Genomic DNA, 18,595 nt, shown 5'->3' with positions numbered 1-18,595 from the left:
CTTTATACCCATCAGTCTATCTTTGCTATTATCTTCATCACTACTTTTCCAAATGCACTGTATGTCAACTACAAGAAGAGTAATAGAAATAACAGTGTCATTTTCTGCTAAAAAAAAAAATTGAAGCTACAGACATCACCACTACCCCTCTTCAAATTTGAAGAAGTATGTGCGTGTTACATTTTCTTTATAACACTACTAACAATCTTCCTGGAAATATGAATATGGAGATTTACTCATTTCATTCATTCTTTCACTCAAAAAATTATATTAACTGCCTCTTATATTCCAGGCACTGTCCTAGACTATAGGAAATACAAGTGATGAATAGCCTAAGACGTCTGCCCACATGGAATTTATTGTCCCTCATCTATAAGGCAGAAAGAAAAAACAAACTATCATCAAGCATTAAATATGTCAAAAAATTAAAATAGGAAAGAATAATTCTGTACCCCTGTGAAGCAGAGTAGTCACGAATTAAACTAAAATCATTTACACTTCCTCTACTAGTTTCCAGCAAGGAATAGGAAGATCAATAGTGGAGATGTAGAAAGAGAAAGCAGAGATAAAACATACATAAATAAGGTCAGAGGAGGAATTACTTGTTTGACCATAAGAGCCATTTTCTTCAATGCAGAAATATTCTATATGAATGCTGAGGATATTCCAGTAGAGAGAAAAAAAATGATCTTATCTAATAGCACTGCCCTTTGTTATTCATTTCAATTACTTTATTTAAAAAAATCATTTTCATGACCTTTTAAAGATTCTCCATGTCCACATGTAGTTTGTGCTTCCCTCTCTTCCTGGCCTCAGATAACCGTTGATCTGCCTTTTGACAATATAGATTAATTAGCTTTGCTAGAGTTTTGTACATTAGAATCACACAGTATGTGCCCCATTGTATCTGACATCTTTCTATCAACATAGTGATTCTGATAATTCATTTATTTTTTGTGCATGAATAATCTGTTCCTTCTCATGGCTGAGTAGTATTCTATTGCATGGATACACCATTTTTTAAATCCATTCATCTGTTAGTGGGCTTTGAGGTGTTTCCACTTTGGGGCTTTTGTGAATAAAGGTATTTTTAAAAAGCAGCAAAAAGCTTTATGAACTTTCAAGTAGTCACTGCATGGATGTATGTTTTCACTTGTATTCAGTAAATCTAAAGAAGTGGGCCTCAACGTCATATGGTAGATGTAAAAATATTTACATTTTTAAGAAACATAAACAATTTCAAAGTAGTTTTATGTTTTTATATTCCAAAGTGTGATGCTGAGAATTCCAGTTGCTCAAAAACCTTGCTAACATTTGATACTGTTCTTTAATTTTAGCCATTCTGAACTGTACAGTTGCAACATTTTTCATTTTAATTTGTATTTCTCTGATGACTCATGGTGTTAAGTATCTTCTTAAGCGCTTACTGGCCATTTGTATGTCTTCTTTTGGAAGTACATGTTCAAAGCTTCTTGCCCTTTTTAAAAAGTAGGCTCATGGTCTTAATATTATTCAACTACAGGAGTTCTTTCTGTGTTCTATATACAAGCCCTTTTTCATGTATATGTAATACAAATATTTCCTCCCCTTTAGTGTCATGGATTTTTTGTTTGAAGACCAACATTTTAAATTTTGATGAATTCCAGTATGTCATTTTTATTTCTTTCATGGCTTGTGCATCTCTGTTCTATCTAAAAAAAAGTTTGTCTACTCTAAAATAACAGATTTTTTTTCATATAATTAGCTCTAAATGTTATAGTTGAGCCTTTGTATTTACACCTATGATACATTTGAGTTAATTTTCTTGTATAGGATATAAGAGCTATTGTTCATTTTTCCATATGAAGTTCTTGCAATAATATATGCTGAAAATTTTTTCCACGTAGAGCTGTCCTTAACATTAGTTCAAAATGCATTGGCCTGTATGTTTAACATATCCATAAATCTATTGTGGATCTATTTATCAACTATCTTTTTTGTTCCTTTGATCTGTATGTTTCTCTTTTCCCCAGTACTGTACACTCTTGATTACCTTAGCTTTATGGTAAGTCTTAAAGTCAAGGAATACAAATCTTCCAACTGTATTCTTCATTTTTAAAAATTACTTTTTATTATTCTAGTTAGTTTGCACATTCACATAAAATCAGCTTGTCTACTTATACAAAATATCTTTTAAAAATTTTGATCCATATTGCACTGAATCCGTATATCAATTTTTGAAGAATTGGCTTCTTAATAATATTGAGCCTTCCAATCCATGAACATGGTGTATCTCACCTTGTTTATTTATGTCTTCTTTATTTCCCTCAGCAGTTTCTCTAACTTTTAGTGAAGAAGTGTTGTAAAGTTTTTCTTAAACTTATTCCTAAATATTTATAGTTTTTAACATATTGTAAATATATTTTGTTTTAATCTTTCCATTGTTTGTTACAGTATATAAAAATAAAATTACTTTCTATGTATTATGATTGTATTCTGTGATCTTACTAAATGAGTTGTAGCACATACTTTGCAGATTTCTTAGAATGCTCTGCATAAATACATTTACAGATAGAGCCAGTTTTATTCTTCGTGTTTCATCTCTATATTTTTAAAAAATTGTATTGACTTTTAGCAATATCTGGGACTTCCAGTATAATGCTGAATAAAATTAGTGATGGTGGACTTCCTTATCTTTTTCCCAAGTGTAGATGGAAATCATTCAATATTTTACCATTAAGAATTATGTTAGCTGAAAGTTCTTCATAGTTGCCCTTTATCAGATATTATTGTTGGTGTTGATGTTCCTCTCTTCCTTTTCCTGCCTTCTTCTGGATTATTTGAATTATAAAAATCCCATTAAAATTCTTCCATTGGCATTTTAGGCATTGCTCTTGCATTACTTCTTTACTGGTTACTGTCAGGATAAGAATATATCTTACTAAATATTGAGTTTACCTAGATTTAATAAGTTAGTAATTTACATAAAATATGGAGACCTTAAGATCTTACATGTTGATTCTCCTGCTTCCACCTTTATGCTATTCCTGTCATATATATGTCTTGCATCTCTATAATAAAGATCTCATCAGATAATATTATATTTGCTAATTTGATAAGTTTAATTTTATTTTTTATTGAGGTATAGTTGATTTACAATATTAGTATCAGGTGTAGAGCAAACTGGTTCAGTTATATGTATATACATATAACAGTTTGATAAGTTTTATGTATTTTAAAGGAATTAAGAGGAATGCATTTTTATATTAAACTAGTATTTACCATTTTAGATTCTCTTCATTCATTCCTGAAATTCAGAGACACATTTTTTTCCTTTATGTCCTGCTTGCATTATCAAGGTCAATGCCATGGCAACAGTGGCTTGATTTCCCTGGAACATGTGAGAAGCCCAGAGACTGCCTTTTAGAATTGACCAGCTGAAGAGTAGAAGAATGCTTATGCACAGAATCTCACCCTCTAATGGCTGGGGTTGTCCCTGAGACCATAATTGCTTCTGAATCTGGGATGTACTTGCCTCTGGACTAGAAGGCTGCTAATGGCTTCCCAGAAGGTCTTAGGTTTCAGAGAAGGAATGGAGCAAGTATTAAAGTGGAGCTGTTAGTCAGTAGTACTGAAAGTGAGAAACTGGCAATGTGAATGAGAATTATCCAGGGTAAGTTGTTTGAACTCTTTAGTCTCAATTCTCCCATCTGCTTAATGAGGACAATACAGGTACCTACATCATAAAACTGTTGTGAGAATTAAAAATGTGAAAACTGTTAAGCATAATTCTTGACAAGAAGTGAGCCCTGAATCAATGTTCCATAAGGCACTACTCAGGAGGCAATACTTTGAGGTTACTGACAGTGAGAGGCTTTCTTATCTGAAAGTCATCCAAACCCCTTTTTACTTTGTAGTTTTCTATGTAACTTTCAAGGCTTTCACTTTCTTACTTCTGATATGATAATTAATGTACATGCCTTAAATTATTTTGTTATTTAAAATTCAACTTTACATCAACTTCCACTACATATTCCCCAAAAGTAGTTAATAGCATGTTTTAAATTATCAATACAAAATACTTATCAAAAACACATACTGAATGGATAAATCTAAGGTTATCTTTTTTATACCTGAAATTTGGTATTATTTCTTTATCCAAAATATCAAAGAAAACTTGGAACCAATATTTATGTCTAAGACAATTTATTGTATTATACTTTCTGATAATTATTAAATGAAAGCTATAGAAGTATGTATAAACAGCTAGATAGAGGCAAAAGAATAAATTGACCACTTGAGGATTGACTTGGATATTGCGCTGCTCAATATCTACTACAGAACATAATGATGTTCCATGTTGTTTTTGAATTCACATTTGAATCTCTAGAGTCTTTAGAGATTTATCCCCAAGGGCAAACAAAAATTAAAGATAGCTTTATAACGAAATTAACCGTAATTTTTCACAGAAAGATGAGTGAGTTCTTATTCCAGGAGGTAAGATTTTGGCTCTTGTTAATGAATATGATGTATTGATTTTCATTTACCATTTGAGAACTCTACTCCCAAAAATTGTATCTGTACTCACAAGTTATAGCTGGGGAACAGGGCAGATATAATCAAGCAGTTAGTAAACAACTTTAGCTGAATCGCTATGTCTACCCTCAACTTCACATGAATAAACAGGTATAGTCCATGTCAAGAATTCCTCGTGTATCTACCTATAAGATGGAAACTCATATAGTCTTTCAATACTCTCCAACCTCAGCACTAAAGCATAATGTTAGTACATTTACTATCAGGATGCTTTAGGCATTTACTGGTGTTTAAAGATTTAAATATTTAAAAATTGAGACATTGGAAACATCTTTACATAAAGACTTGGTTTGTTTATGGGTCTGATGCTTTAGCTTCAAGAGAGTAACACATTAGATAAAGTCCAGGATGTAAGTCAGAAATTTTGGAGATGAGGACCACTATGTGGTGATCCTTCTTAAGTTTTTGAGCCACACTTTATTCAGCTACATATTATGCTGAAAATAATATTTCATTCTATAAAACTCTAATTAGAAAATGTTGTTAAAGTAGGAAGTGATTTGATTGTTTGAATAAATGTATTTTATTTATGTAGAAAATATCAATCATGCTTTTTGCATAGAAATTACGCCAATATTTCAAGCTACTTGATAAAATAATATTTTTAATTTAAAAATCTAGTAAATTTATAACAGGTAACTTTATTCATAAACTTAATTTGAAATTAGTTTCTGTTATATTATGAAGAAACTTTTATTTCTTTAAAAATATTCTTAAGTGATAGATATTATGAAATATATAACTAACTAGGTATCTCTTTTATACATAACTGCCAGAAGGCTTAAAGGATAGCCCGTCATTCCACACATTGCCAGGTGAATTGGACTTCATGGTCAGTATTATTTATTAAACAGTTACTAAAGGAATGGGTAGTCAGACTTCGCTGGGGTTCATATTCTGACTCTACCAATTGCTACAGAGTTTTGTGCAATTTATATAACTTCCTTAGACTCAGTTTATACACTTAAAAATAATGCAATTAATATTATTTTATGAAAAAATAGACTATATATACACTAATTACACTATATAGACTAAATTATAAGCATAGACTATATATGTATACAAACTATATTACAAGCATATAAACAAAATTCTTAAGCCTATGCTTACAATTTAGTAAGCATGTAGTAAAAGTTAGCTATAATTCAAGTCTTTATTACAAAACCCTACACCTTTCTTTTCTTTTTATTTTTTTATATTATAATTACTGGTCTTTTTTGTTACTGTCATCTGTCATATTATATTTTCTTTACTTTAAATCTACTTTAAGTGCATATTTGGAAACAATATAATACAAAAGGTAAAAGACATTATTTCAAGGAAGTTTTCTGACTATTTTGCTAAAAGTAATTTTAAAAATACAGATAGACTCATAATTGCATGTAAATATGGATTGATTGTTGTATATCTTTATTTGTAATCACATCCCATATACGCATTAAAGAAACTGAAATCATCAAAATTATAACTCCTTTAATATACTGTTTCATCTCAGGTTCGTTTTGGTAGCAGCTGCATAATCTCATGGATTCCCTGGGAGATGGGAACCACACTGCAGTGACAGAGTTCATTTTACTGGGCTTAACAAATGACCCAGTCCTTCGAATCATCCTCTTCATGATCATCCTATCTATCTACCTGGTGACCATATCTGGCAATCTCAGCACAATCATTCTTATCAGAATCTCTTCTCAGCTCCACCATCCTATGTATTTTTTCCTGAGCCACTGGCCTTTGCTGACATGGGCTATTCATCTTCTGTTACACCCAATATGCTTGTAAACTTCCTGGTGGAGACAAATACCATCTCCTATCCTGGATGTGCCATGCAGCTTGGTTCAGCTGGTTTCTTTGGGACAGCTGAGTGCTTCATTCTGGCTGCCATGGCATATGATCGCTTCATGGCAATTTGCAACCCACTGCTTTATTCCACCAAAATGTCCACACAAGTCTGTGTTCAGTTACTTACAGTGGCTTATATTGGTGGTTTTCTCAATGCTTCCTCCTTTACTATTTCCTTCTATTTTTTACTCTTCTGTGGAGCAAATCGAGTCAATCATTTTTTCTGTGATTTTGCTCCTTTGGTTGAACTCTCCTGTTCTGACATCAGTATCCCCACAACTGTCCCCTCATTTACAGCTGGCTCCATCATTGTGGTCACAGTGACTATCATAGCCATCTCCTACCTCTACATCCTCATCACCATCCTGAAGATGCGCTCCACTGAGGGGCGTCACAAGGCCTTCTCCACCTGCACGTCCCACCTCACAGTGGTCACTCTGTTCTTTGGTACCATCACATTCATTTATGTGATGCCCAAGTCCAGCTACTCAACTGACCAGAACAAGGTGGTGTCTGTGTTCTACTTGGTGGTGATTCCCATGTTGAACCCCCTTATCTACAGTCTGAGGAACAGTGAGATTAAGGGGGTCCTGAAGAGACAGCTTGGCAGAAAAATATTTTCTTAGTGAAACCAGTTATTTCATAGGGTTTGATATAGTAATACGTCATAAATATAAAAATTGAGTGTCTGTGGTTTAAAATATCCATCCTATGTGATTAGCCAGAGCACAGCTTTTTAGTAAAGGTGGGGGATGGATTTTCAGATATAAAATTATAAGTCAGAGACCATAGTGAGTTTTCCTTTAATAAAATAAAATAAAATTTATTAATTAAGAAAAACAAATTGATTCCCATGAAAAATAATTAAACTTCTATTGCTTTAAAACTTCATTCAGCTTTTCCCCATTAAGTATGATGTTAGCTGTGGGTTTGTCATATATGGCCTTTATTATGCTGAGGTATGTTCCATCTATGCCCACTTTCTGGAGAGTATTCATCATAAATGGATGTTAAATTTTATCAAAAGCTTTTTCTGCATCTATTGAAGTGATCATATGGCTTTTATTCTTCAATTTGTTAATGTATCACATTGTATCACACTGATTGATTTGTGGATATTGAGAAATTCTTGCATCCCTGGGGTAAATCCCACTCGATCACGGTATGTGATCCTTTTAATGCATTGTGGGAGCTGCTTTGCTAGTATTTTGTTGAGGATTTTTGCATCTATATTCATAAGTGATATAGGCCTATAATTTTCTTTTTTTGTGACATCTGTCTAGTTTTGGTATCAGGACAACCTTATAGAACAAGGTTGGAAGTGTTCCATCCTCTGCAATTTTTTTGGAATAGTTTCAGAAGGAGAGGTTTTAACTCTTCTCTAAATATTTGGTAGAATTCCCCTGTGATGCCATCTGGTCCTGGACTTTTGCTTGTTGGGAGTTTTAAAATTACTGATTCAATTTCAGTTCTGGTAATTGGTCTGTTCATATTGTCTACTTCTTCCTGGTTCAGTCTTGGCAAATTATGCCTTTCTAAGAAATTGTCCATTTCTTCTACATTGTCCTTTTTGTTGGCATATTGTTGCTCATAGTAACCTCTTATGATCCCTTGTATTTCTGCGGTGTCGGTTGTAACTTCTCCTTTTTCATTTCTGATTTTATTAATTTGGGCCCTCTCTCTTTTTTTCTTGATGAGTCTGACGAAAATTTATCAATTTTGTTATCTTTTCAAAGAACCAGATTTTAGTTTTATTGATCTTTTCTATTGTTTTTTAAGTCTCTATTTCATTCATTTCTGCTCTAGTCTTTATGATTTCTTTTCTTCTACTAACTTTGGGTTTTGTTTGTTCTTCTTTCTCTAGCTGCTTTAGGTGTAAGATTAGGTTGTTCACTTGCGATATTTCTTGTTTCTTGAGGTAGGCTTGTATCACTATAAACTTCCCTCTTAGAACTGCTTTTGCTCCATCCCGAAAGTTTTAGATCTTTGTGTTTTCATTTTCATTTGTCTCAAAGTATTTTTTAATTTCCTCTTTGATTTCTTCAGTGATCCATTGATTGTTTAGTAGTATATTGTTTAGCCTTCACATGTTTGCAGTTTTTGCAGTTTTTTCTTGTAGTTGATTTCTAACTTTATAGCATTGTGGTTGCATTTCCTCTAAGATCAGGAATAAGACAAGATGCCCACTCTCACCACTTTCATTCAACATAGTTTTGGAAGTCTTAGCCATAGTAATCAGAGAATAAAAAGAAATAAAAGGAATCCAAATTGGAAATGAAGGAGTAAAACTGTCACTGTGTGCAGATGACATGATACTATACATATAAAACCCTAAAGAAGTTACCAGAAAACTATTAGAACTCATCAATGAATTTGGTAAAGTTGCAGGATCCAAAATTAATATATAGAAATCAGTTGCATTTCTATATACTAACAATGAAATAGCAGAAAAAGAAATTAAGGAAACAAAACCATTCACCATCACACCAAAAAGAATAAAATACCTAGGAATAAACCTATCCAAGGAGGCAAAAGAACTATACTCCAAAAACTATAAGACACTGATGAAAGAAACTGAAGATGACATAAACAAGTGGAAAGAAATACAGTGTTCTTGGATTGGAAGAATCAATATTGTTAAAATGGCCATACTACCCAAGGCAACACACAGATTCAATGCAATCTCTATCAAATTACCAATGACATTTTTCACAGAGCTGGAACAAAAAATGTTAAAAATTCGTATGGAAAAACAGAACACCTGAATAGCCAAAACAATCTTGAAAAAAACAGAGCTGGGGAATTACACTCCCTGACTTCAGACTATACCACAAAGCTACAGTAATCAAAACAACATGGTACTGGCACCAAAAAAACAGACACATAGATTAATGAAACAGACATAAAGTAAGTTCACAAATAAACCCACACACTTATGGTCAATTAATCTATGACAAAGGAGGCAAGACTATACAGTGGAGAAAAGACAGCCTCTACAATAAGCGGTGCTGGGAAAACTAGACAGCCACCTGTAAAAGACTGAAGCTAGAACATTCTCTAACACCATATACAAAAATAAATTCAAAATGGATTAAAGACTTAAATGTAAGATACTATAAAACTCCTAGAGGAAAACATAGGCAGAACACTCTTGGACATACATCACAGCAATATATTTTGAACTAGCTCCTAGAGTAATGGAAGTAAAAGCAAAAATAAACAAATAGAATCTAATTAAACTTAAAAGCTTTTGCACAGCTAAGGATACCATCAACAAAATGAAAAGAAAACTTACAGAATGGGAGAAAATATTTGCAAATGATGTGATTGACAAGGGACTAACTTTCAAAATATACAAACAGCTCATATACCTTAATATCAAAAAAACAAGCAACCCAATCAAAAAATGGGCAGAAGACCTAAATAGACATCTCTCCAAAGAAGGCATCCAGATGGCCAAGAAGCAAATGAAACGATGCTCAACATCACTAATTGTTAGAGAAATGCAAATCAAAACTACAATGAAGTATCACTCATTCTGATGGCAGTCAGAATGGCCATCATCAAGAAGTCTACAAATAAGTTCTGGACAGGGTGTGGAGAAAAAGTAACCCTCCTACACTACTGGTGGGAATGCAAATTGGTGTAGCCACAATGGAGGACAGTATGAAAAGTTTGCTTAAGAAACTAAAAATAGACTTACCATATGATCCAGCAATCCCACTCCTGGGTATATATACAGAGAAAAATATAATTGAAAAAGACATATGCACCCCAATGTTCATAGCAGCATTATTTACAATAGCTAAGACATGGAAACAACCCAAATGTCCATCAACAGATGACTGGATAAACATGTGGTATATAGATACAATGGAATACTTCATCCACGAAAAAGAATAAAATAATGCCATTTACAGCAACATGGATGGACCTGGAGATCATCATTCAAAGTGAAGTAAGCCAGAAAGAGAAAGGAAAAATGCCATATGATATTGCTTATATGTGGAATCTTAAAAAAAAAGGACACAAACGAACTTATCTACAAAACAGAAACAGACTCAGACATAGAGAACAAATTTATGGTTAACAGGGGTTAAAGAGGGTGGGAAGGATAAATTGGAAATTCAAAATAATCACTTTGGGGAGTGGTGGAAATGTTACCTATCTTGATTGTGGTAGTGGTTTCATTGGTGTACATATGTATCAAAATTCACCAAAGTGTACACCTGAAATATGTGTAATTTACTGACATGAACCATACCACAATAAAGGTGTTAAAAGTAAATTAATTAATTAATTTCATTCATATATTTTTTCCAAACTTTCTACTCTGCCATTAGTTAAGATTATTGTACCTCCAAACCTTTAAGACTGTATCCATTTTCAACAGCAATTTATCCTGAAATAAGTGTGATAACTTTAGTTATGACTGAGTATATTCTGAGAGGAAATGACAAAAGGGAATCAGAAAGTTTCTGGAGGTGTTCTTGTAGGAATGTTGTCTGCTGAGGATGGACTTTATGGTCCCATAAGTTCTGGCCGGTGTTCCTGGTCTCTAGCTCCAGTCACCATGCAGAGGGTCCCCAGAGAAGAAAAGGGTGAGATGTCCCTGACTGACCTGTGAATTCTGTCAGGTCCAAAGAGGTGACTTCTCTGTGGGAAAAAGAGGGTCCCTAAACTCCTCAGAGACTGAGTGGAACAAACTCTTAGAGTGGATTGTTCATAGTCAGGCCTATAACCTGCTTAGGAAGGTGAAAGGAGCTGGATTTTCTGTCCCTGAATTTTGGCTGCCCCCTGGAGAGACTTCATCTACCTCAATATGCTGACAACAAACAAATTTATTGACCTTTCCTGCCCCCAATTTCATGTTTCAGACACAAATTATATCTTTGCTGACTGACTCATGGGGTATTCATCATCTCATTCATTCATTTGTTCTTTCATACAGTCAGAATTATATCGAGTTATTCTTATATTGCAGAGGCAGTCATAAGCCACTGGCAATATAGTGACAAACATCTAATATACTTGCCCTCATAGAATTTATCTTATAGTTTAGAAGACACATTTGGTATTATTAGTCTTCTTTAAATTTAGCCACTTAATGTGTGTGTAGTGGTATCAATTTACGCTTTTATTTTGCACTTTGATATTGTCCAATTTATCAATCATTTAATTTATGCATTGTACTTTTGGTGTCTAACAACTCTTCATGTAAACCCAGTCATGAGTAGTTGTAAGCTTTCTTCTAAAAGTCTTACACTTTGCATTTTGGTCTATGATCCATTTTGGGTGTATTCTTGTATAAGATGTGAGGTTTAGGCTGAGGTTTATTTATTTATTTATTTGCTTGTTTTTGCCTATGAAAGTCTAATTATTCCAACATCATTTGTAGAAAAGACTATGCTTCATCCGTTGAATTGGTTTTGTACCTTTGTTTAAAATCAATTGGCTGTACCCATGTGGACTTATTTCTGAACCCCCTATTCTGTTCCACTCATGTGTGTGTTTATCCCACTTCCCATTAATACCATACTGTCTTCACTACTGTTGGTCTGTATTAAATTTGGAGGACTCAAATTACCTGATTTTAAGCCTTACAATAAAGTTGCAGTAATCAAGACATGTAGTATTATCATAAGGAAAAACATACATCAGTGGAACAAGATAGAGTCCCCAAAATAGATCCACACATGGTTAATTAGCTTTTAAAAAGAGAAGACAATGAAACTTAACATAGAAAAGATAATCTTTTCACAAAGTGTGCTGGAACAAGTGAACATCCATTTTTTTTAAATTTCACACATGAAAAAAAATTAAGTCAAAAGAGATTTTAGAATGAAATGTAAACCAACATTATAAAATTTTAAAAACATATCTACTAAAGGATTAACATCTAAAATACATAAAAAGCTCACAAAACTCAATGAAAAGAAAACAACCCAAATTTTAAAAATTGGTAAAAGATTTGAATAGATACTTCCCCAAAGAAAAGATATGAATGGAGCATATAAGCACTTGAAACTGATGTCAAACGCAGTTCAGTCACTAGTGAAATGCAAATTAAAGTAAAAGACTTAATGCTACACACATAAAACATATTAGAACTTTTTTTTTTATATAACCGACAATACCAGGTGCTGCAAAGGACACAAAGAAAAAGACCTTAAATAAAATGCTGATAGGAATGCAAAAATGGTACAGCTACTTTGAAAAAAAAAATGGAGTTTTTTTTATAAACATACACTAAGCATAACATCAAGCAATTGTAATCCTAGGTATTTATTCAGTATTTATTCAAGAGAAATGAAAATACATGTCCACACAAAGACCTGCATGGAGATATTCATAGAAGGTTTATTCATAACTGCCAAAGACTAGAAAATTCTCAAAGGTGCATCACTGAAAGAACAGGTAAAGAAATGGTGGTATATTCACATAATGACTATGTTTGAGAAGACTGTAACACAATCCAGACTCTCTATAATGTATCCTTCACAATATCCATGATATCATTCAAAATTACTAGCACAGTGGGGGAGGATATAGTTCAAATGCTAAAGCACATGCTTAGTATGTAGGAGGTCTGGGGTTCAATCCCCAGTACCTCCTCTAAATAAACAAACAAACAAACCTAATTACCTCCCCACCCCATCCCCCCAAAAAAATTTAAAATAAAGAAAGAAAACTACGGCTTAAAAAAAATTACCAGCACATTAAAAAAATAAAGTTTGGGGGGTGATACATGGACCATACTCAAGATAAAGAGTTAGAAACCAACCTCAAGGCTGAAAACTAAAGTATAAGCTTCCATCTGAGGAAGCTTGAAAGGGAAAAACAAATAATTTTTTTAAGTATAAGAAATGAAAGAACACAATCAAAGAGATAGAAAATATGACCCATAGAGGAAATAGAGAAATATCTAATTTTATTCTTTGAAAAGATTAATAAAATCAAAAATCCCATTGGAGTGTTAATCAAGAGAACGGCAAAAATATAAATTATCCAAATAAGACACTCAAAGGAGGGCATAACTACACATTCCGCAGATATTAAAATGGTTAAAGATAGATATTATGAACAATTTTATGTCAATAAACTTAATAAATAAGAACTGAATATTTTCCAGAAAAACAAATCTTGTTGGTAATGAAAAAGAACATCATCGTCATCCTTCAGGCTGGGAGGACAGACACAGAATAATCTAGCAACAAAATTAGTAGAAAATGTTTCTTCCAAGTTTATGCAGCAGCTGTAAAACTATCATAATGATCTAATTTTTCAGTGATTATTGCTTTCTAACCAACAATGCACCCAAGTCTGAAAAGCTTTCTTACCTTTTACTGGAAGTACCCAATTACTAAATTGCCATCATTTCATGACAGTGTCAAGTCTTCTCTCCTAAGCTCACCTCAGAAACAGCAACCAGCCTAGAACTGAACTCCACAACTCCTAATTCCCCCTTAATATCCTTCAATAAGAATCCAAGCCTTTTAAAAGGCGTGTACCTTCTCTCCATTGTTGAGAGACATTTGATGGTTCTTTGGAGAGCGCTCCCACACTATATTGACCCAATAAACTTGATCTTGTTGGACTATAGGTTTGCTTCTGGTGGTCTATGACTGAACAGGCTTTAACACCATAGTTTTACATATTTATATTTTAGTGGTGGAACAGAGCTGAAAATTAATGAGATTTAAGGTATGAATATGATAGTTTCCTGAGTAGATTATAGATGGAAAAGTCATTGGAGTCAATAAAGGAGAGGAAATTTGATGTTAGGGTGTCAGCTGATATATTCTAATGGTTAGAAGAAGTTGGCCTTGCTGCTGACAAAGGTAGAAATGAGGAGAAAAAATTGTGATGTAGGTGCTAAAATCCTCAAGGAATAAGGAGCAACAGGGAGATCAATGGGGCGGATAGGAGGTGCCAGTCAATAGACTGCACTTTAACAGTGGACTACGCTTAGTTTATGCTTACCTATTAATATTGCTTCATGCATTTCCCTCCACTACATAATATCCTCTATTAAAGGACTGCTTTGTTTATAGAAATGGAATTAGAATCCTGTGGCACTGACTCCAATCCCCATTTCTAGCCAATCTTCTATTCCAATAGTTCTTTGTCCCAGTTGCTGGACAAGTCTTCCACAAGGTCCTTGGAAATACACTTTTTGTAAGCAACCGGACCTTCTATTTTTGCCACCTTAATGAGGCACTTGGCTCCAAAAGTCATTTCTGTAGAACAAACCCAGGAAACTTTTACACAGCAGAAGCAAGAACAATCCTAGGGGATTTGTCATACTCTATTAAAGCCTTTGTTTTCCTCCCACCACACATACAAAGACATCCACCCTAATCCTCACAGAATGTATGTAATACGTTCCTTGACCAAGGGGAGCAATCAGTGGTTTACATTGTCAGGTATTCTGTGCAAAACTACTGTAAAAGTAGGTGGAACTCATCTGCTTTATAAAGTTCTCTTTAGAATTTAGCATCAACAATTCTGGCTCTGAAAGGTAAGTGCAATATTCATGGATTTTGTTTAAATAATTTAAATTTTTATTGGTTCAATGAGAAAGCAAAAATGAGAAAAACTCTTTCATCAACTTTAGTTTTTAACCCCTGCAGAAATTGTGACCTCAGCAAGATTTGCACCGCAGAATGGTCATTCTGGACACTCAAATCAGGTTGTCCGAGAGGTCCCACAGCAGTAAGGATGGTCTGTAGCAGCTAAAGCAACTGCTAAGTTTGTGTAACTGAAACTATGAAAAATAAATCAGGAAGAAACCATCTGATATTCAGATTGAATAAGGCACATAGCATTATGCCCTCTATTCATCATCAAAATGAACCATGCATTGAAGGAAAGAAAAACTGATCTTCAGAATCCGAGCCAGGTGGGGAAATGTGAATGGGACACCAAAATGAAGAGCTCTAGGTAGATCCCTAGGTAGCCAGTGGAGAGGAAGGGAAGGGCAAGAATCAGTTTTGAACCATTATGCTTCTCATCGAAAAAATAAACAATTGATAACCTACCAATACTTCAATTTTAATTAATGAAAAATAGTTACTTAGCTCTGATGTGTGATCAAACACCTTCAAGTACTTTGCAGATATCATTTCTTTTAGTCTCACAACAAAACTGCATTATAGGGACAATTATTCCCATTTTACAAATGAAAAAACTGGGAGTCCGAGATACTAAATATCACTCGCAAGCTGTAACAGCTGGCCAGTGGGAGGCCCGAGCTCTGAGTTTTCTGTCTCCAGTCTCAATGACTGCTGTCAGCAAAGACTGAAGCTCACATAGTGAGCACAGCGAAGGTAGGGTTGGTCCCACTGAGCTCTGCTTGAGTCAGAAGGTACAGAGTACCAATGCTGCTCAGTGTTTGGCCTCATTCTTCAGATCGGAGTATGTTCAGAGGCTGACAAGGAGAACTGCGAGGGATCTGAAAATTATGCCACAGGCGGAATTGCCAAGGGAACTATGGACACAATATTGGAGAAGAGAAGGCAGTGGAGGCGTGGTAGCTGTATTTAACTATTTCAAAGTTTTGATGTAGAAAGGAGATGATTTATGCCATTATTCCATGAGGGATCAACTGATATTATTAAAACAGATTTCTTCATGATAGAGCCCATGATAATACCCATGGCAATCAATGAACTTAATGAAGCTTAATCAAAGAAGCGATAGAACACACTCTTTAATGACCTGTAGGTTCTCAGCTATTGGTTCATTCTACCTCATAATTTATTCTGTCTAAGAACCAAGTAGCACCATCGGAAATCATGATGTCAACAAAGAAGAAAGTGTCTGATTAAACCTTAGAAGTCAGAGAAGACTGTGGAGAGAAATGAACCTGAATGATGAGTAGAAATCACCCAGAGTAATGAGAGGATGGGTGCCACCCAAGTGGGAGGAAAAAAGGAGCAAAGGCCACAAAGAATAGAGTGCATTGAGAGGACTCTAAATAGATCAGGAAGGTTGGATCAGTGCAAGTGATGGATGGAAATATTCTAAGAAACAAGCAAAGAGTCACACACAGGGGATACATCAGAAAGTGTGCACTGTGCTGTGCTAAAGAGGTTAGGCTTCATCCTGGAGGCTTGAGAGACTTAAAAGAGGCATGAAAGACTTAAAAGAACCCTTTTGGTATCATTTGCTCTCTACTTCAGCAAGATGTCACCTTGATAGATGTACTGTAAGTTTTAAGGACATAAGAATAAAGGCTAGAAGAGAAACAAATGGTATAAAGAGGAAAAGTGATCAGGACCTTAACTAAAGTAGGGATACCAGGTATGGAGTCAGATGAAGAAATAAAATTGGGAGGTAAACTGTTGACAGAATCAGTGGGATTTTATTAGATGTGTTACAATGAGAGGAAGAAGGCTAGGACCACTCCCATGTTTCAGATATGAGAGACTGAGTGGATTGTGGTGTCATTCTACAAATACAAAACATAGGAGGCGTGGTCCAAGGAAAGGATGAGTTTGGTCTGAGAAGGCTGAGTTTGAGGTATTTGTGAGATTTCCAACTGAGGACTTCCAAGAAATAACTGAAACTATAAATCTGGACTTTGGGAGAGAGATCTGTGCAGGAGTCAAGGTGGAGAGGCATTTTAAAACAAATATTAGATACATAAAATAATGTAACTGAGATCCCAGAGAGAGTTAATCAACCTTCTTTAATGCAAAGAAGAAAGAGGGGAAAAAAACTAAAAAGAACCATATTTACAGGCTAGACAGAGGGAAAAATTACTGTGAATAAGTGTAAAAAATAGCCAAAGAAACACAGGAATGTGTAGAATGAAAACACACAAAAATGAATATTCACATTTCCCTCAACAGGAATAGTTTCCAGAAGAGATGGAGGTTGGAAACCATACCGGTGTCACAGAGTTCATCTTTTGGGGATTAACAGGGGATCCTACACTTCGTGTCATCTTCTTTGTGATATTTCTAGGAATCTACATTGTCACCTTAATAGGCAATATCAGCATAATCACCTTAATAAGAAGCTGTTCCCAGCTTCACACCCCAATGTACCTCTTCCTCAGCCATTTGGCTTTTGTGGACAGTGGGTGCTCCACATCAGTCACACCTATGATGCTTACAGGACTCCTTACACATGGACTGGCCATCCCTGTCACTGGCTGTGAAGCCCAGCTCTGTTCCGTGGTCATGTTTGGGACAGCCGAGTGCTTCCTGCTGGCTGCCATGGCCTATGACCGCTATGTGGCCATCTGCTTGCCCCTGCTCTACTCCATCCACATGTCCCCCAGAGTCTGTGTCCTCTTGGTGGGGGCTTCCTATCTGGGCGGGGGTGTGAATGCTTGGACATTTACTAGTTGTTTACTGAGTCTGTCTTTCTGTGGGCCAAATCAGATAGACGACTTTTTCTGTGATTTCTCCCCTTTGTTGAAACTTTCCTGCTCAGATACCTCCACTGTTGAAATTATCCCTTCCATCTCTTCAGGATCCATCATCGTGGTCACAGTGTTTGTCATAGCTCTCTCTTACACCTGCATCCTCATCACCGTCCTGAAGATGCGCTCCACTGAAGGGCGACACAAGGCCTTCTCCACCTGCACCTCTCACCTCACCGCCGTTACTCTCTACTATGGAACTATCACCTTCATTTACGTGATGCCCAAGTCCAGCTACTCAACTGACCAGAACAGAGTGGTGTCCATCTTCTATACAGTGGTGATCCCCATGTTGAACCCCCTCATCTACAGTCTGAGGAACAGAGATGTAAAGGAAGCCCTGAGAAAGGCAACTGGCAGAATATATTCTTAGGATCCATTCTTAGCATTTCAGGTGACCTATGAAGTGTTTGTTTAGCAGTATCACACTTAGGACCTACCAAATGTTGCTTGACTGATTGATCAAATTAAAACCATACTTCTCTCACTTTTATACATTTGTAAACTTTAGGAGACACCATGAAATCAGCAATAATGATAGTAGTAATTTTCACTGTTATGTATTAACACCTCTAGGGTGCTAGGACTTTTTCTTTAATTTATTTAGCAAGCAATAATTTGTACTTATTATGCGTCAGGTCCTATGCTAAGCACCTTAGTTTATTAGCTGGTATATTTCTCACAAAAAATCTATTCCTCACAAAAATCCAACCAAGAAGCACTATTATTTCTTTACAAGTA

General features: G+C 35.0%; 1 protein-coding gene and 1 pseudogene across 1 annotated transcript; both read left to right on the top strand.

Annotated features, from left to right (window-relative positions):
* The first annotated feature begins 6,055 nt into the window (after positions 1–6,055).
* LOC102517368 lies at positions 6,056–7,046 on the top strand (annotated as a pseudogene).
* A 10,248-nt stretch (positions 7,047–17,294) lies between these two features.
* LOC102517614 (olfactory receptor 491) lies at positions 17,295–18,233 on the top strand. Its single transcript, XM_006180831.2, has one exon. The coding sequence runs from the start codon at positions 17,295–17,297 to the stop codon at positions 18,225–18,227; it is 933 nt and encodes a 310-aa protein (XP_006180893.2). The 3' UTR covers positions 18,228–18,233.
* The last annotated feature ends 362 nt before the right edge of the window (positions 18,234–18,595 follow it).

Source organism: Camelus ferus, chromosome 10 (genome assembly GCF_009834535.1).
Source record: "Camelus ferus isolate YT-003-E chromosome 10, BCGSAC_Cfer_1.0, whole genome shotgun sequence".
In the NCBI taxonomy this organism is placed as follows: Eukaryota; Metazoa; Chordata; class Mammalia; order Artiodactyla; family Camelidae; genus Camelus; species Camelus ferus.
The sequence above is the reverse complement of the archived record's forward strand: the minus strand, read 5'-3'. Positions and strand labels throughout refer to the sequence as shown.

What these genes read in the sequence shown, in the direction of transcription:
- LOC102517614 (XM_006180831.2), top strand. Translation starts at nt 17,295, where the DNA reads ATGGAGGTTGGAAACCATACCGGTGTCACAGAGTTCATCTTTTGGGGA.